The following is a 19,292-nucleotide window of genomic DNA, read 5'->3' on the forward strand; positions in this document are numbered from 1 at the left end:
GATTGGATGGACGCAGCACAGACTGGGCTTATCCCGCATGGTGCAAGATTCCCTTCTCAGCTAGGCTCCAAGGATACGGAGGAAATGGTTGTTTCTGTCGAGCTAGGCTGACGGGGCGTGCAAACTGTACCAGGTAAAAAGAAACCTTGTTAATTATTAGGTTAATTGTAAGACATGCAATTTGGATAGGTTCATGCATGCGTTGCCACTTTCTTAACAGATAACCGTCTGCACACAAATCACTAACTGATCTGATTATTCTAAACTTATATATTGGTACCGTGGACACAGCATTGCACATGTATGACTAATTAGTTTGATCAGTTATACCTAGCAGGTGAAAAATTATTTCTCCATTATATTCACTTATCAAAAATAAATTTTATATGCACTATAAACTTATATATCAATGAATTAGATATTACACCTATCGACTGCAAGGGGGCACCAAAAAAATCCACAGCCATTGGTAAAATAAAATTTCTGCAAAGGATACTCCACTTTCGCACAAAAAATATTTTTTCTTTGGACGAGATGGCCAGTCACCACAATTAATAGTTTGAAAAATGCGGCTTGACAATTAAGTTTATATTATAAAATCACTTTTCATGAAGAATCTTCTAGTTTCAAAGTTACCCGCATGTTTAACAATAAATAATCATTACTAAATAGTTTGACTTAGGAAAGGGTAGCCCCATATGTTCTAAATATTTTTTTTAGAATGTCCTAAATAATTAAGCTGTACCATATATGTTCAAAAAACAATTCTAGTGTGTTGTAGTTATCATATTTTATTTTTTTCAACACATTCATACTAGCCTTTCATGAAAGTGATGTCATGGCAAGAGATGTTGCCTATCAGGAAACATCACAAATAATGAACTTGATGGCAAAATGAAAGAGATACATAGGGTTCCACTAATTGAAGCTGGCAACATAAATCACCTGCATAAAGCTTGTGACACAAGTCAGAGTGCATATATCATCATGCAAACCATCCAATGTCGAACATTTCTGGATCATGATCCGATTGTCTTTACGGAATATGTGTTTCACAGGAGTTTTGAAATTCTTTGATCCAAGAGAAGACCAGCATGGGTCCCATGCTTTTGCACAAACTTACTCAACGTTTCTGCATCATGATCTGATTGTCTTTATGGAATATGAGAGCTGAAAACCATATATTGCATCTCAATTAATTAACAACTGCATTTCATATATGATTTGCAGTTTACAAATGATGTCATATAATGTTTTACACAATCTATAAGGGAGTAATTTGCTACATCATATAGAGAAATAAAATTAATCAATGTTGTTTCTTATTACACAGCTAGGCAACCATGATGAAAGCATTCTTGACTTAGTTGTGGTTGTCCTCCCAAAACTGAGCTTGGAGCCAATCCACAACCTTCTTGTCCACCTGAAACGCCTTGGCAAGAACATCATCTGCAATCGGTGGTTTCGATCCAAACACTGCATTAGAAATGGTAATAGCCCCAGGGTTCTGGCTGCTTAGTGCCGCGATGGCAACCGCTGGCTTGTCATAACTTGGATTGAACTGAAAGTGGATCAGGCCTTGCGGGAACACAAAAACATCTCCCTTGTTGAGCATCTTACTGAAAAACTTGTTGTCCGGGTTCGACGTGACAAAACCAACGTAGAGTGAACCTTCAAGAACTGTTAGGATCTCCGTGGCACGGGGGTGAGTGTGTGGAGGGTTCTGTCCTTGAGGAGCATAGTCAATCCTTGCCATGGAGATGCCGAGGGTGTTGAGACCTGGGAGCTTCATCGCATTGATCAACGTGACGTTGGACTTGACCTTGCTCTTCGTCGTGTCCCCAGGCTTGTCAAGGTTGGCTGCTAGGAAGAAGTCATCGACCTTAACATCCTTCACATCCTTGCAGGGTAACCCGTTGACACGTACTGCATCAGCATATAAGCATGTGTTAGGAAGCTATTCTCAGGTTTTGCTGTAAAACATCAGAATGTGATCATGTTTTCTTAGATGAAGTACATACCAGGCGAGTATTTGTCTGCGACGCAGAAGTCCTGGAGAGGACCGTGATCCGAAGCCATGGCCCCACAAGCGATCAAGGCAAGAAGAACAAAGTGAAGAAGCAAGTTGGAGGAGGCCATGTCTAGCAACCTCGGAGTTTGCTTTCTTCTTGCAAGCTAGGGAGCTCCTGGTTGTGTCTCGGAATTTGTGTGTATAGCAATAGCTAGCTGATGCTTTCTCCTTGGGGGTGGTTCATCCTTATATATAGCTGCTGAGAGTCTGAAGAGGTCAATCAGCAGGGCCGGCGCACTATATTGAAATGGTCGATCAGGTGTAGTGCAACCCACGCAAGCAACTATTTGAATTTGTCAACACGGTCTTGTGTAGGTCATCTACGCCCAGGACGCCTGATGAAGTAACCTAGTAGTAATAAACTGGAGATCATGTAGATATAATGTGTTTCTAGCTATCGTCATGCATGACAATACAAAACGATAGTGCTGATTGGTTCTGTGATCCAGGTAAAAAGAAACCTTGTTAATTATTAGGTTAATTGTAAGACATGGCCATTTAATTTGGATAGGTTCATGCATGCGTTGACACTTTCATAACAGATAACCGTCTGCACGCAAATTACTAATAACTGATCTGATTATTCTAAATTAGCTCTTGTTTACTTCACCCCCAACTTCCAACTTTGGCACTATGCAAAAAGAAGATTCCCCATCACATCAAACTTGTGGTACATGCATGGAGTACTAAATGTAGACAAAATCAAAAACTAATTGCACAGTTTTGTTGTGCTTTGCGAGACGAATCTTTTGAGCCTAATTAGTCAATATTTAGACAATAATTCACAAATACAAACGAAACGCTACAGTGTCGCATTTATGATAAAATGTCAATTTTGGGGCTCCCAAGTTGGCAAGTAAACAAGGCGTTATTAGTTCGTAACAAATATTTATTGGTACCGTGGACACAGCATTGCACATGTATGACTAATTAGTTTGATCAGTTATACCTAGCACGTGAGAATTTATTTCTCCATTATATTCAGTTATCAAAAATAAATTTTATATGCACTATAAATTTATATACCAGTGAAGTAGATATTACACCTATCGACTGCAAGGGGGCACCAAAAAAAATTCACAGCCATTGGTAAAATAAAATTTCTGCAAGGGATAGTCTGCTGTCGCATAAAAAATATTTTTTCTTTGGACCAGATTGTCACATCCTGAAATTTTTGAACATCAGGATGTGATTAAAAAGAATAATTAAGCAATGATTTTCTCATAATTTTAGAAATTTATTATAGGAAAACAATTGGTCGTTTGTTTTAAATTAAACAAGGTTGTTCTGTGTGTGTGTTGCATTCATGCCGATGCATCTTGGTGTTTCTTAAGTGCAAAATATTTTTAAATGCTTTTAGATGATGACCATGTTCTTCTGAGTATTTCCCAACTTTTTCTAGAATTTGCACTCATTTTCCTATAGCTAAATCCATTTATTAGAAGGCTCTACAATCTTTTTCATGAGCTCCAAGTACTTTATTTGGATTCCTCATGTCCCAGTCTATCTATGGGATTTTTCCAAGAATTTTTGAGATTTTCAAAAGTATTTTTCATGGTTTAATCGAATTATCTAGATTTTTTCTGGATTTTTCTTTCACGAGAAATTATTTCTGAAGAAAAAAAGAAAAATCTAATCGATTCGGTCAAGCCTTTGGGGCCTAACCCTCTCCAGTCAACCCGCACCGACCCGGCACAGTTAACGGCCCAGCCTGGCCCACTAGACCCACCGGCCACCGGCAGCTCAAGGCCGAGCATAGCTGCTCCTAGGCGCCACCGAACCTCGCCGTGCGCGCCAAGGCAGCCACGGACCCACACGCCTATAAAAGGGCGAGCCCGTGCGCCTGCGACCCCCCCCCCCCTGCTGCAGCCGCTTCCGCCTGCCGCTCGCCCGGATCTCCATCGCCGCGCGTACCTGAGCCGCCCGCGAAGTAGAGTGCCCCCGGGCCCTCTATGGCCAGTCACCTCAATTAATAGTTTGATAAATGCGACTCGACAATTAAGTTTATATTATAAAATCACTTTTCATGATGAATCTTCTAGTTTCAAAGTTACTTGCATGTTTAACAATAAATAATCATTGCTAATTTAAATAGTATGACATAGGAAAGGGTAGCCCCATATGTTCTAAATATTTTTTTTTGCGAATGTTCTAAATAATTAAGCTGCACCATATATGTTCAAAAAAACAGTTCTAGTGTGTTTTCGTTATCATATTTTATTTTTTTCAACGCATTCATACTAGCTTTTCATGAAAGTGATGTCATGGCAAGAGATGTTGCCCATCAGGAAACATCTATCACAAATAATGAACTTGATGGCAAAATGAAAGAGATACATAGGGTTCCACTAATTGAAGCTGGCAACATAAATCACCTGCATAAAGCTTGTGACACAAGTCAGAGTGCATATATCGTCATGCAAACCATCCAATGTCGAACATTTCTGGATCATGATCCGATTGTCTTTACGGAATATGTGTTTCACAGGAGTTTTGAAATTCTTTGATCCAAGAGAAGACCAGCATGGGTCCCATGCTTTTGCACAAACTTACTCAACGTTTCTGCATCATGATCTGATTGTCTTTTTGGAATATGAGAGCTGAAAACCATATATTGCATCTCAATTAATTGACAACTGCATTTCATATATGATTTGCAGTTTACAAATGATGTCATATAATGTTTTACACAATCTATAAGGGAGTAATTTGCAACATCATATAGAGAAATAAAATTAATCAATGTTGTTTCTTATTACACAGCTAAGCAACCATGATGAAAGCATTCTTGACTTAGTTGTGGTTGTCCTCCCAAAATTGAGCTTGGAGCCAATCCACAACCTTCTTGTCCACCTGAAACGCCTTGGCAAGAACATCATCCGCAATCGGTGGTTTCGACCCAAACACTGCATTAGAAATGGTAATAGCCCCAGGGTTCTGGCTGCTTAGTGCCGCGATGGCAACCGCTGGCTTGTCATAACTTGGATTGAACTGAAAGTGGATCAGGCCTTGCGGGAACACAAAAATGTCTCCCTTGTTGAGCATCTTACTGAAAAACTTGTTGTCCGGGTTAGACGTGACAAAACCAACGTAGAGTGAACCTTCAAGAACTGTTAGGATCTCCGTGGCACGGGGGTGAGTGTGTGGAGGGTTCTGTCCTTGAGGAGCATAGTCAATCCTTGCCATGGAGATGCCGAGGGTGTTGAGACCTGGGAGCTTCATCGCATTGATCAACGTGACGTTGGACTTGACCTTGCTCTTCGTCGTGTCCCCAGGCTTGTCAAGGTTGGCTGCTAGGAAGAAGTCATCGACCTTAACATCCTTCACATCCTTGCAGGGCAACCCGTTGACACGTACTGCATCAATGAAGCAACATACATGTGTTATGGGAGGCTCATCATCAAACGTGTACTACGCCATGTGATTTTCATTACAAGGCGGTATAAACTTTCTCAATTTTCATTTCAGCTTCGTTATGAACCACGCAATCATGATGTGATACAGACGTGTTATGATTAAGATGAAGACTGAAGCACATACCATGCGTGTCTTTGTCGGCGACACAGAAGTCCTGGAGAGGACTGGGATCCGATGCTATGGCACCGGAAGCGGCCAAGGCGAGAAGAACGGTGAGAAGAAAGAAGTTGGAGGAGGCCATGCCTAGCAACCTAGACAGGAGTTTTCTCTCTTCTATGGAGCTGCCTGTTGTGTATATGTATCTATACTTAGCTGATGCTTTGTCCATGGAGGCGTTGCATGCATATATATAGCAGCTGAGACTCTGAAGAGGTCATTCAGCAGGTTGCCCAACAGAAATTGTCTCAGGTGTAGTGTATCCCGAGAAAGAACCTATTTGATTTGGTCAACACGTTCTTGATGAGTAAATCAATGCAATATCTACTCCCAAGACCCAGATGAGGTGACCGTGTAAAATTGTGATCGTGGTGTAAAATTTTAATAAACACAACAGTTATCCATCAGGAAATATGAGAGCAAAACAATACTAACAAGTAACAGTGTTGCATAGTCCCATGCATGACCACGTCTGATTAGTTACCAAACACATACATAAAAAAGGATGAACTCGAGGAAACTTCGTCGAGTTTGACTGATGCAAATAAACAATTGCAGATGGTCAGAGCATGTACTCGACCTGATAACGACCGTTTCAATCTAGCAATGTTGCTCATCTTCTGGTTGACTTATTCCCAACCTCACCTACTCTTTCTGCTTCTATATATACACGTCCATCCTCCCCAGGGCCAAAGCATCAAACAGCTAGCAGAAACCCAAACACCACCAAGCCAAATAAGAACAACAGAAATACACCAAATGGCCTCCTCCACCACCTTTCTTGTTCTGACCGCTCTTCTTGCACTGCTCTCATGGCAAGCGATTGCTTCGGACCCAAGCCCTCTGCAGGATTTCTGCGTTGCTGACAAGGATTCTCATGGTATGTACCTTCACATATATCATCCGAACATTTGTTAATTATTTGTAATTGTACAAACTATATGTATAATTACATGTAATCAAACATATGTCGGACTTCAATTCTTATTAGCTTTTGGGCATAACTTCAACATGTGTTCCCCTCCATGATGCAGTGCGTGTCAATGGATTTGTGTGCAAAGACCCGAAGGACGTCAAGGCAGATGACTTCTTCCTAGCAGCCAACCTCGACAAGCCAAGGGACACGACAGTTAGCAAGGTTGGGTCCAATGTGACCTTGATCAATGTCATGCGGATCCCTGGCCTCAACACCCTTGGAATCTCCCTAGCACGCATTGACTACGCTCCACTAGGCGAAAACCCTCCTCACACACACCCTCGTGCTACTGAGATCCTAACAGTTTTGGAAGGCACACTCTATGTGGGATTCGTGACATCGAACCAAGATAACAACAAGCTGTTCACCAAAACACTCAACAAGGGTGATGTGTTCGTATTCCCAGAAGGGCTCATCCACTTCCAATTCAACCCTTGCCCCGACAAGCCAGCAGTTGCAATTGCTGCACTTAGTAGCCAGAACCCTGGTGCTATTACCATTGCCAATGCTGTTTTCGGATCAAAGCCACCGATCTCAGATGACGTCCTAGCCAAGGCATTTCAAGTGGAGAAGAAGACTGTAGACTGGCTCCAAGCTCAGTTCTGGAGTGACAACCACAACTAAATTCACGATGTTGTATTCATACAAAATGTTCTTAATGTTTTTTATTTTCTCAATTTATTTCTTGGAAGTCTCGGCGTTGTAATACATTTGTGACCAGAAGATCACATGCTACAAAATATAATTTACAGTTTAAATAAGACTGTTATAAAGAGATCACACAGAAAAAATTGCTCTACTGAGACTTTTTTGCCATCCCAACTCATTTTTGTGTCTTTGTCAATTGAATTGTTTTGTGAGTCACAGGACTCTTGATGGCCTTTTTAATTTGTTGTGCCATTGGCCAATGACATAATTCATATGCACACAGAAGGCAAGTTTAGGACTCAAGCAAAAAATAACAACAAACTGCCAACCGCATACACGTAAATAGCTCTATATTTTTCCTTTATCTTCCTTGAATAAATGCGCTAATAATGGCATTGCCATGTTGTCCGCAGTTCCCGCAGTAAGCCTGATCAAGTCCTTTTCAACTTCTAATTTGTCAAACTGATGTGAATGTGACGTAGCTGCAGGTCTTGATCATCCTTTCCGTTGGTTAAAATGTCTTACACGCATCTCTCTCTCTTTCCGTAGTGCCGACCTTTTTCCTTACCCTTCCTCTAGTGACATCGATGTGGTGCATCAAACACAGCTTTGATAAAATAGAATATTTATTTTAAATTAACTTTTTAAGAAATATCTCATATATATGATTTCCAGGTTTTGAAACAATACCGTACCTACATAGCCATTGATACTTTTGAAAGTTTGACTATGTGCAGAACTAAAACAACATGTAGTGACAACTGAAGGCCACAGCAAAGTTTATTTGGCCATCTGAATATATGGGATATTCGGTTGTTCTAGATTATCCAGCCTTAAAATTTGTTTGCAATATTATTATTATATATGGTTTTTGAAAACCTTATAGCATGCTGTTGATATATATCGACCCTTCTTGTAATAGTGAATTTTTGTTATATATGAACAAAAGAAAAAAAAAGTAAAATTTTACACTCCTTCGTTCACTTTTGGGTTTGCCACCCAAGTGTTTCACTGAAAGGTCACTAGCAAAAAAAAACATATAGTGCGAAATCTTGCAGAACTAATCAATTGAAAATACTCTGAACTACACTGCTACAAAGGGCCATATATATCACTACCGGACCCAAAAACGACATCACCGCTGGTTCTGAGCATAGTTGGTTAAAGGTTGGCAGTGATACTCTTCCCCTTCAATAACTAATGGTGCTAGACCTGGCGGTGCTGTCCACTTAAAAAACAAAAAAAGCCATGGCTGCCGGCCCCGGCCGTCACCACGCCTGCACCGCTCCCAACCGGCCGCACCTCATCCCAGCACGTACTGAAGGAGACAAGCCTCGTTGCCACTTAGAGAGAGGGAGAGAGACAGGCGTGGTGGCACACTGGGGAGAAATGAGGGGCACCAGATCCGGTCGCCGCGCCCGCCACCACCAGATCTCAACCGTCGCAACCACTAACGCGCGGGGCCTCCCTGCGCAACGCACAGGCCACATGCCTGGAGTCCCACCGCACACGCGCCACCAACTCCGCTGGAGCCCCTACCGCGCCGCCGAAGCCCATCTAGCCAGATCACCGTCGCTCCTGCTCCAAATCTTCCCCACCAGTCCTCATCCCGCCGTCGCTCCTCACTGCCCCAGCGAGTGAGGGGCGAGCAGAGGGGAGAGGGGAGGCCGATGATCCCCGCACCGACCGGCGTCGAGAGAGATGTGGAGAGAGAAGGAGGGAGGGAGAGGTGGGAGGCGTGCGTGAGAGAGAGAGGAAGCGGCAGAGGGAGAGAGAGAGTTGGCATGAGGGAGAGAGGAGAGTAGCCTAGGAATGGATGCGAGACTTGCGACTTAAGTGGATTGTATTTTTTTGGGTTCGCGCTGCTTTTCACAGCTGGACAGTGTTAAATTCCCGCCTCCAACCAGCGGTGAAAAGTATCATCAGCACCGGTTCTTGTGATCCCTGCTCCTATCTAGTTATAACCCGGCAGTAAAAGGATATCACCGCCGGTTCGCATAAAACCGGCAGTGATAGCCCGTTAGAGATAGCTCGTTTTGTAGTAGTACTACTTTATCCAAATGTTGACACATGTAGTCGTCATCAGTTCAGTTAAAGATGTTCGTTCAGCATGGGGTGTGGGTCGAAAAAGGTTGATACATGAATCATTACTTACGAATTCATGGGTTGTATGGCTTTTGGTCCCTTGTTGTGTGGCATATGCTCATCAGCATCATCATTAGCAAGGCATCGTCACCTCTACTGTAATCCGCCCATTATTTCACATCTTCATCCCCACGCCACGACCGCGGCTTGACACCTGTAGCAAGGTAGATCACCTTCTCCAGGGCCTCGAACACCTTGCATCCGTCGAGCACCCGGTTCCACATGCCGCTGACGGTGCAGTAGTTGGTGTTGTACGGCGGGCGGTGGTGCTCGGCGTGCTGCGGCAGCGACACGAGCACGCCGGCGGCCTGCAGCGCCGCGACGCCGGGCGGCAGCCTCGACGGCCGCCTCTCGTGCGCCCACGCGTGGATCTGCACGCTCAGCATGACGCACGCCGCGAACGCGCAGGCGCACGCGTGCGCCGCCGCGGGGGCGCGCGCGGCGGAGAGCGCGGCGCCGGCGGCCGGCAGCGCGACCGCCACCGCGCCGGCGACCACGTGCAGGTTGTTGCAGGGCTCCAGGCGCGTGATGGCGGAGGGGTGGAGGTGGTGGTCCTGGAACGCGACGATCTGCGCGCCGAGGATGGGTGTACCCGCGCCACCGTAGTTGTCGATGAACCAGTGGTACACCCCCGCGGCGAGGTCGGCGAGGGAGTAGCCGGCGAAGGCCGCCATCGCCGCGGCGAGCAGGTCGGCGCCGGCGGAGCCGGAGGCCCCGACGAGGCGCGCTGTCGTGAGGAAGGAGGCGAGGATGGCTGCCGAGCCGGCCAGCGTCCACGCGCGCTGCGGCCACGTCGACCGCTGCTCGTCCGGAATAACGTCGTTGGACGCAGCAGTCGACGACATTGTCGGCGTCGTCCGAGTTGCCGACTCAGCCTGGCTCAGCGGTGCCGACGCAGAACTCGACATTAACGAGTTTTGAGCTCGATGCTTGAGAACGTGCAGCGCAGTATGTCGTCTATGCATTTTATAAGAGTTCCGAAATTAAATTAGCGTGCGAAGCGCCACTACGGGAAACCTCTAAGTCGCCGAGTGTAATTTCTTCGCCGAGTGTATTATTGCGGGCACTCGGCGAAGGACCGGTTTGCCGAGTGCATTCTTAGAAACACTCGGCAAAAGCAAAAATAAAACACTCGGCGAAACCACGATTTGCCGAGTGCCACCAAAAAAACACTCGGCAAACTCCCACGGGGCACTCGGCAAACAAAATCCACTCGGCAAATACTTGAGCACGTGACTTCCACGTGCCGCGCTGGGCCGTCGCCATGACGGACGTTAGGGTTTGCCGAGTGTCTCGATGGGGCACTCGGCAAAGCTGAGAGTTTGCCGAGTGTCTCGATGGGGCACTCGGCAAACCTGAGGGGTTGCCGAGTGTTTTTTGGCACACTCGGCAAAAAAAAATTCCCTCCTCCCCCCTCCAAACTTTTTATACTCCACATATATGAGATTTGGCACTGCATGGTACAAGGATTGTGAACTAAATTGTGACTTGAACTTGGATTTATGGATTGTGAACTAAACTTGGTTGTGAACTAAATTGTGACTTGAACTTGGATTTATGGATTGTTTTGTGCTTATGTTGAATTATGCCTGTGGTGTTTATGAATAATGTTTCTAATGGTGGTTGTGAATTATGCATGTGATTGTTTATTACAAATGCCTGTGATGATGTGTATTGTGAATTGAGAGGGGTCCGTTATACGTGGGAAAACGGGGAAAAGGGGGGGTGCTGGTCACTTTGCCGAGTGTAACACTCGGCAAAGAGGGTCCTTTGCCGAGTGTTTTAGCTTTAACACTCGGCAAAGGTGCATTTCCCAGGTGTACGAGAGGTTGTTTGCCGAGTACCAGGGACTAGGCACTCGGCAAAGACCCCTTGTTTGCCGAGTGCCAGGGATAAGGCACTCGGCAAAGGCCCTAATTCCCAACTGCACGGCAGGTTGTTTGCCGAGTGCCTCCCCCGGGACACTCGGCAAAGACCCCATGTTTGCCGAGTGCCAGGGGTAAAGACACTCGGCAAACAAGCCGGCTTTGCCGAGTGCCCACTCCCTGACACTCGGCAAACACCCCCTGTTTGCCGAGTGTTGGCGCTCGGCAAAGATGCTATGTTTGCCGAGTGTCTACCGTCTGGCACTCGGCAAACCTGCCGTTACCCCCGACGTCGTCACCGCGTATTTCGCCGAGTACATATTTTCGCCGAGTGTTTTTTGGCGGTCGGCAAAATGTTTGCCGAGTGCTCGAGATTTGACACTCGGCAAACTAGGCTTTGCCGACAGGAAATTTACCGTGTGCTCTTTGCCGAGCCTTTGCCGAGTGTTTTCGTGTCTTTGCCGAGTGCCTGTGGCACTCGGCAAAGTTTCTGGTTCCCGTAGTGCGCCCATGCGGCGATTTCTTGCGGGATCAGGATTAGTGATCTGACAGGGACCCATGCGAGGACTTCTTGCGGGATCAGGATTAGTGATCTGACAGGGAAGTAACGCAGGCTGGCAGAGGGAAGAAGAAGAGTACAAGAGCACGCGAGGTGCCGAGGTCGTCGCGATGGACGGCTCGCGTGGCCCTGCCTCGACCATCCGTGTATCAGTAGGAACAGAAGTAGTTTGCTTCGTCGGATGTTACTCGAGGTCTCGAGCACCCGGCACAAAGTGCTCTCGTCAGAAGTTAGTGACTCTAGCAGCGCTGAAAAGAATTGAGTGAGACTTAATTGGTTCAAATTTGAATTACATCGTCTCAAAAATTCTTAGAGCCATGCATTCTTTCTTTCCCCGACAAGTCCTAGCTAGGGCAGAGGCCAGAGGCTATGCCCTCTACTCTTCCCTCAAGCAATCAAATCATTGCTTGCATTGCTTCTAAACTCAAGGGTACACAGGAGAGCACATGTATCCCTATCTCTATGGGTTGACTAAGATAGAAATATGAGCACCGGTAAGGTCTAATTGTATGCTGTTTAAAATCGTGATGAGTTGATACCTTGCGTGCAAGAAAACTGGAAAAAAGATGACCATCCATTAGAATATAGACATACTCCCTCCATCCTAAATTACTACTCGTTTTAACTTTTCTAAATACATAGCCTTTGACTTGCACCTAAATATATATTATGTCTAGATATGTAGCAAAATTTACGTAACTATAAAGATATATATTATGTCTATATACGTTGCAAAAATTATGTAACTATAAAAGCCAAAACGAATAGTAATTTGGCACATAAGGAGTATTAAAGTTGAGAACCAAGCTAGCACATAGATCATTTTTCTTGAGAAACTTATAGTAAATGGATACGAGAAATGCATTAGCAACAGATGCGTGTAAATGATGGACTTTCAGTGCCGCGTACTCGCATCCTTCTGTAGTTGTGCGATGCGTGGACATCCTGTCCTCTTCTTATAAATGCCGGAAAACAACAGTTGAGGGAGAGTAGACGGCACGAAAATATTGAGCCAGCTAGTCATGATGTTTAGAATTTTGGAATCTCTTGCACGATTTGCCATAAAACACTTCAATGCAGGAAAAAAAATCAGGACCTCTGTAAATTGTTGCATTTATTTCAAATATGAGTAAAGTCCATTTTTTACACTCTATTTGTGGGGACCTCCCTCCGGGAGTCCTGTTGATCACATGTATTAGTTCCTAGATGAGTAGGCTAATACAGTTATCATCATAGTTCAGTATTTTAAGCAATAAAAGGCGCATATTTTAATAAAACAAAGGTTTTCACCTTAGCGCAGCGAAATGGTGCCCATCCACTAACAAGATGGTCTAAACACCTGGAGTTCTACATCTGCATGATGAAGGCAAGGCTGAGTATACTTATGGTTGGTACTCAGCAAATCCCAACAATTATTAAGTAATTATATGCATTTTGGGAGGTGGACAAGGTGTATGATTGAGGGGCAAAATCTATGCCTAAAGCATCTCACATATGCAAAGTGGATTAAGAAAGGTGAGTTTTGCAAATACTCTCTAAAAGTTATTATTATATTATTAAATGGAAGTTGTGGTCTTGGAGGGGGAAAACTACCTCCCCTACCAGTCCGCAGGTTTTAACTCTAAAATTCGGTCCACGACCTTTATTCGTCATTTCCAAAACACTAATTCTCACCCAAAGAGTTTCAGAGGTAATCATGGGAGCTTTAACTTAGTGAGCTCATAACCGTGAGCCTTAGTTCTTCGAATAGATTATACTCTACGCAGAGGTGTACACTTTCCCCATACGTCCGATCAGCCCATGCTTTCACGAAAAGGCGGTACTGACCTACGAGATCCATACCCGCCCGTGTCCATCTCTGGACAACATTCCCTAGGTCCATCCACGGATAACACTAGGGTCTAAACATGGGCCACTATCATCCACTTCGCGGATCTCATCCTGGAACATGTGCATAAAATAAATCAAACAGGACCTCTGAACCTCAGAGTCTCTGACCCTCTCTCAGTCAACCCGTGCTGACCGATCCTGGGATTATGCGAAGGTCCTGATCTAGCATATCCGTTGCCCACATTGGCCCCTTGGGATGGATGACTAGGTTCAGCTAGTGGGGTTTAAACCAAGACCTCACATAAACAGCACTCCCGAAGGTTGTGCCGTTTTGGCACGTATGGCTATATGGTTCACAAGAAACACTCACCCAATGAACCAGTCCTTATGCGACCGGATTAAGCTCTGGGACGGAGTACCCTCCACTGAGGCCGTCCCCTTACTCCCAAGTCCATAACACACCCTAGCGGTTGCTATTATTATCATTTTATCTTTTAACTCATGCTTTTCAAAAGATAAAACCCTTCCTAAGCATTTGTTTCATAAAAAGAATGATATTTTGTTAGATCCTCTTCATAGAGGATCCAATGGGTGTTTTATCCACCCTTTTTGGGGCGTGACTCGACTAGCCTAGCGTTTCTAATATGGGGTGGCTGAGGGAATAGGTAGTTTGTCTAGAGTGAATATGGCATGTGGCATTTCAATAGCAAAAACACTATTATGTCCTTTTGGGGGTTTAGCTAGCAAGCACGCATTTCAAAGAAATAATTTAAAAACAATGCAGTCCATATTAGGTTGGCTATATTATTATCCCTCGCACTCAGTAGGATAAAACAAGAGTTAAGAGTCGGGACTTGCTTTCATTGAAGATTCTAAACGTTTCCTAAGGCGACCAGGTCGTTTGCTTCAAGTCTTCTGGTTCCTTAGCTTTGGAGCAAGGCCTGGTGATCTATCGGCTGCCATAAGCATGCAATAGTACAATCATCCTAACAATCAATCAATCAAATACTTAAGGAATTGGAGAAGGAAGGATGGTGGGCATTTTGGGAATTGCCTGGCACGTTAAAGGTGAATTCCCGAGTGCCTACCAGCTCGGCGTTTTGACTTCTTTTTTTTGCCACTCGATCCATGATACAATACATATTTGAATTTTTAAATTTCTAGTGCTAAAAAACTACCCTCATACCTGACTTTTTTGCGGGTCATGTGGGTAGAAGGGGGAAATAATGGGTGGGGGACTTGAAAGTCGACATTTGAACTTGCAATTTTATAAATCTAAAGGTAAGGAATGAACATAGGAACATTTACATACTAAAGTGTAGGATGATTTGGAACCTGCAGGATCACTGGAATATAATACAAATTTGTAGCTAGGAAAGCAAACCTAAAGCTACATGAAAAGTTGTAACAAGATTGTAGATGTAGGAGAGTGAATCCTCTTAGAATGTGAATATCGGCTAGGCACCCCCAAGCCCACTAGAAGACTTGTACGGATCCACACAAGGGAACGTACTCGAAACCTACTCGGACATGAAGACTACTCTACAGGGCATGTAGGCTTCATGGACTCCGTGAAGACTAGTCGGGTTAAAAGAAAACTACTCTACCGAGTTAGAGTAGGACTCTATAACGTACTCGACTAGGACTCTTATACACAATCCACCCTGTAACCCTGCTCCCCCGACTATATAAGGGCGGGCAGGGACCCCCTCCAAACAACTAAGCACAACGCAACACAACTTATCAATACAATCCACACATAGGACGTAGGGTATTACGCGATCTAGCAGTCCGAACCTGTCTAAATCGTGTTCTCTATGTCACCATCTACTTCTTGATTCTCGGCAACACCCACTGCACAAAACACCACCTCAGGTACTCCCTAGGCGAGTTGCTAGTATAAAACACCGACAGTGAATACTTGTTGTCAAATATTACACCTGCGTAGTGACAAAAATAAGATCATAATCACAATACTTAGTTAGCAAAATATGTAAAAACATATTTATTTATACAATTCTTAATACTGAAAAAGCAATTAGATTCATTGTAGTACTTTGTAATAGATTCAATAAATGTTGAACTACATGTACACAAATGTTGGATACAACAATCTGAAATGTTGAAGTGTACTGACAGATTGTTGAATATAATATATGAAATGTTGAACCTTACAACAGGAAATGTTGAAACTAATATATGGAAGTGTTGAATTAGTAATGAGAAATGTATCACACAAACAAATTATGGCATTTTTACCTTCGACAAAACTCTGTTGTGCTTTATCCATCTCTGTGACAGGAATAAAGTGATGTATTAGTGTTCGGTTTAGATGAGAAAAAAATAGCGATCAAAGGTATTCTATAAAAATCTTTAGTAGTTAAGTACATGTTGAAATTAGGAAAGTTAAATTCTCTCAAAAGAAATGTTGAACTATATAAACATAATTGTTGAAACGAATAATATGAAATGTTGATCCTTGTAAAACCAACTGTTGGAACCATATAAACAAATCACTAGAAATGTTGAAACTGATAATTTGAAATGTTGAAATTAATAATGTTAAATGTTAGTATAAATTGGAAATGTCGAAACTAACCTAATTATAAATGTTAAAAACAGTGAGAATTGTTAATAACGATTAACTACCTGATTAAACACGTTATTGAGTTCACATGTTTTGAACTATGTTCACTTGAACAGCTCTGCATATTCTCATGCTGAATATTAGCATCTTTCTTAGCCTGACCACAACCTACTCTTCTCCTATAAGATTCCTTCTCAACTGACATAATTTTGGATGTCGCCAGTATGTTGTCATCTACTTTTGAGTTAGGGCAGAATGAACATGTACTTTGATTAACTGAAATAGAGCTGGGTGGAGTGATTATCCATCCCCTGTTCCCTTGCATCTATCACTACAAGAAATGTGTTGATCTATAATGAAAATTTTATGACGCATTTGTTCTCATCATAGATCTATGAAGTTTCTGTCTGAGAACGTCACAAAGTTTCACATCCAAGCAAATTTAGTGACAAAGTTACGGAACGTCATAAAAGTTGCCACTGTAGCCAAAAAGAAATCATCACTAGCTATTACATGGTGGTTTTGTGATGATATAAGCTCTGCAAAAACGGCATAAACCAACCAAGGTCCCACATGTAAGTTTAAGCTGATAAAAAGGGTGGCAAAATAACAAGGAAGATGTGCTCCCCCCGTGGGTCGAACCTATTACCGATCGAATAGGAAGTCCTTACCATGACCGGGTCCCACAGGTAAGTTTCATGTGAGTATTTACCGATCGAATGGCTGACATGACACTTCGCTAGCTTCTCAAAGACGACTTCGCTGCGCAGATCTGCAATAGCCCACGGCGGGAATGGCGCATCCTAGTGGCAACGGGAGGATGATTGCGCCACATCCAGGCTATGAGAGGATGAGGAACCATGATGAGGTCAGTCCCCTGGTTTGAGCTGCTACTTTCCCCTATCATCCTAGGAAAGGGGATTTCTGGATTTGGGGATCTGGATTGAACATACTAGATTCTTGATGCAGTTAGTTTTAAATTTGGATCATATTATGGATTGATAGGTTCTTGTATTTTATTAGCTTCTAGAGGTGCATGAAGTCATTGGTAGCGGTAGATCAGGGCCTCCTGACAATGATCTTATCATTGTGGATCCTGTAAACAAGTGCGAGCATGGGTATGCTCCCCTTGTGAGGTATAATTGGACATTTAACAACCCTAGGCGCCGGTATGCATCCTGCAGCGAGGTAAACGATAACTTGTTTCAATTGTAATAAACCTTGCTTGTACTCTTGATGTTAGTGTTGTAAATGGAGAATTGTATGAAAATAATAGGTGTCTGCAGCATGAAGGGCTGAAATGTGCGGCGTTTATGTAGGTTGATCCTAAATGGGATGCTAGGACTAAAGGTATTCTGATGAAGCTGATGAAGAGGAAGGTAAAAGCTAAAGAGGAAGTAAGGTTGTGGAAGTAAGAATGCGCAAAGGTTAACATGAAGCTTGAAGCAACTGCCGCTGAGCTGCAGAAGGTGAAGGGACACCTGGAACAGGCCACCAATGTGGTGAAGAAGGTTGAGCAATCGCTACTGCTGTGATGTACTATCTAGCAAATTAGGATAAGTAAGAACGATGATTATGAACTTTGTAGTGATGAATATAATGTATATGACATGCAATCTGATTATGCCGCTTTGGTTTAATCTACTTTCAATTTGAGTCCAGCATATTTACCATTCAGAATTCAGATATGATGCATAATTGAGGAACACTAATAATATAGATATTGGTAGTATATATACAAATGCATTGTCTAATAATACAATTGGCGGCTGAGATAATAAAATCTGGCAGGGTCCCACAACTCAGTCTAAGATAAAAAAAAGGAAGAAAAATGAAAAGGTAATAGTGTCCACAGCAGGATCGAACTTGCAATGATCTCTTGTTTCTCAAGAGTGAGCACTACCACTAAGACCTAATGCAGTTTATGATTTTTGAACAAGGCAGCTTCTTTATATTACAGTTCTAATAAGTGTGGTCTACTTCCCAGTTGCAGGCCAGAGCAACGGGTATCTCTGCAATAACGTACACTGCAAAGGACTCGCCGGCACGCTCCTGGTGGCTATGGCAAAGACTTGATCCTAGAGGTGTCGGTGCGCAGATCTGCAACGGGTGGCAGGAATGGCGCATCCTAGCAGCGAAGGGAGGAGTAGGAGCTACGGTCAGGTCAATCCCCTATTTTGTGCCGCTACTTTCCCCTTTCATCAGAGGGAAGGGGATTTTTGTTCAAGGCAGTAGATTTCGATTTTGTCCTACCCTTAGGTTTGCATTCCGATTAGTGATAGAAGTTGATATGCTATAGTTTATGAAGTGCAAAACTAAACATTGATTTCAAGTTACAATGACTTTTGTGAAGCATCCAAGTATTCCATCATCTTCTTCCATTGGTAGCTACTACTCAGAGACATCTTCCTGCAACATTACCCATTGGCATCCTGAAAACAAGTGCGATCACGGGTTGAGAGCTGTGGTAAAGTATTCTTGGACCTTTCTCAACTCTGGCCGCCGGTTTGCTTGCTGGCCAAAGGTAATGGCTACCTGTTTCACAGAGATTTTGGTTCTATGGTTTCATGTTATTGTTGTCAACAGTGATTTGTAAAAGAGCGTTTAATTTGCAGGAAGAAAATAGCAATGCGGTTACATGATCTGGGTTGATCCAGAATAGGATGATAGGACCTTTGGTGTTCTGGTGAAGCTCATGAAGAAAAAGGTGCAAGTTGAAGAGGATGCAAAGAAGTGGGAGGAAGAATTGGGAAAAGCTAACTGTGAACTTAGAGAGATTAAAATGAGCTCAAGACAGTGCCGCAACAACTTCAGAAGGCTACTGCTGAGTTGAAGTCAATTGGGAATTATAGGCACAATGTCAAACTCGTACACGTGATCGAAAATTTTAGTCCGGCCTATTTACTTTTCCCACAAGAGAATTTCCTTCTAGATTCGCCAAGAATCATAACCAATTGCATTCAAATCGAATATTCGATGCCACGGCCTCCGGCGGTTGCCATACCGGTTCCTGTTCCCATGCGTTCTTTGAGGAGTCG

At 43.5% G+C, this 19,292-nt stretch overlaps 4 protein-coding genes across 4 annotated transcripts; 1 reads left to right on the forward strand and 3 right to left on the reverse strand.

Moving 5' to 3' along the window:
- Positions 1-1,164: 1,164 nt before the first annotated feature.
- LOC117861301 (putative germin-like protein 12-4) lies at positions 1,165-2,242 on the reverse strand. The gene is made up of 2 exons (XM_034744833.2): positions 2,022-2,242; positions 1,165-1,926 (listed from the first exon to the last, which is right to left on the reverse strand). The coding sequence occupies exons 1-2, from the start codon at positions 2,137-2,139 to the stop codon at positions 1,364-1,366; spliced, it is 681 nt and encodes a 226-aa protein (XP_034600724.1). The 5' UTR covers positions 2,140-2,242; the 3' UTR covers positions 1,165-1,363.
- Positions 2,243-4,665: 2,423 nt separating this feature from the next.
- LOC117861389 (putative germin-like protein 12-4) lies at positions 4,666-5,795 on the reverse strand. Its single transcript, XM_034744934.2, has 2 exons — positions 5,612-5,795; positions 4,666-5,427 (listed from the first exon to the last, which is right to left on the reverse strand). The coding sequence occupies exons 1-2, from the start codon at positions 5,727-5,729 to the stop codon at positions 4,865-4,867; spliced, it is 681 nt and encodes a 226-aa protein (XP_034600825.1). The 5' UTR covers positions 5,730-5,795; the 3' UTR covers positions 4,666-4,864.
- Positions 5,796-6,344: 549 nt separating this feature from the next.
- On the forward strand, positions 6,345-7,388 carry LOC117861404 (germin-like protein 12-2). The gene is made up of 2 exons (XM_034744954.2): positions 6,345-6,524; positions 6,679-7,388. The coding sequence occupies exons 1-2, from the start codon at positions 6,404-6,406 to the stop codon at positions 7,242-7,244; spliced, it is 687 nt and encodes a 228-aa protein (XP_034600845.1). The 5' UTR covers positions 6,345-6,403; the 3' UTR covers positions 7,245-7,388.
- Positions 7,389-9,094: 1,706 nt separating this feature from the next.
- LOC117860774 (fatty acid desaturase 4-like 1, chloroplastic) lies at positions 9,095-10,817 on the reverse strand. Its single transcript, XM_072294576.1, has one exon. It carries the CDS (start codon positions 10,376-10,378, stop codon positions 9,524-9,526), a length of 855 nt encoding a protein of 284 aa, XP_072150677.1. The 5' UTR covers positions 10,379-10,817; the 3' UTR covers positions 9,095-9,523.
- Between the last annotated feature and the right edge of the window lie 8,475 nt (positions 10,818-19,292).

Source organism: Setaria viridis, chromosome 6 (genome assembly GCF_005286985.2).
Source record: "Setaria viridis chromosome 6, Setaria_viridis_v4.0, whole genome shotgun sequence".
Taxonomy (NCBI): domain Eukaryota; kingdom Viridiplantae; phylum Streptophyta; class Magnoliopsida; order Poales; family Poaceae; genus Setaria; species Setaria viridis.

Coding starts and splice junctions, on each gene's coding strand:
- LOC117861301 (XM_034744833.2), bottom strand. CDS start 2,139: ATGGCCTCCTCCAACTTGCTTCTTCACTTTGTTCTTCTTGCCTTGATC. Junction 1,927..2,021: donor CGCAGACAAATACTCGCCTG/GTATGTACTTCA, acceptor ATGCTGATGCAG/TACGTGTCAACGGGTTACCC.
- LOC117861389 (XM_034744934.2), bottom strand. CDS start 5,729: ATGGCCTCCTCCAACTTCTTTCTTCTCACCGTTCTTCTCGCCTTGGCC. Junction 5,428..5,611: donor CGCCGACAAAGACACGCATG/GTATGTGCTTCA, acceptor TCATTGATGCAG/TACGTGTCAACGGGTTGCCC.
- LOC117861404 (XM_034744954.2), top strand. CDS start 6,404: ATGGCCTCCTCCACCACCTTTCTTGTTCTGACCGCTCTTCTTGCACTG. Junction 6,525..6,678: donor TGCTGACAAGGATTCTCATG/GTATGTACCTTC, acceptor TCCATGATGCAG/TGCGTGTCAATGGATTTGTG.
- LOC117860774 (XM_072294576.1), bottom strand. CDS start 10,378: ATGCATAGACGACATACTGCGCTGCACGTTCTCAAGCATCGAGCTCAA.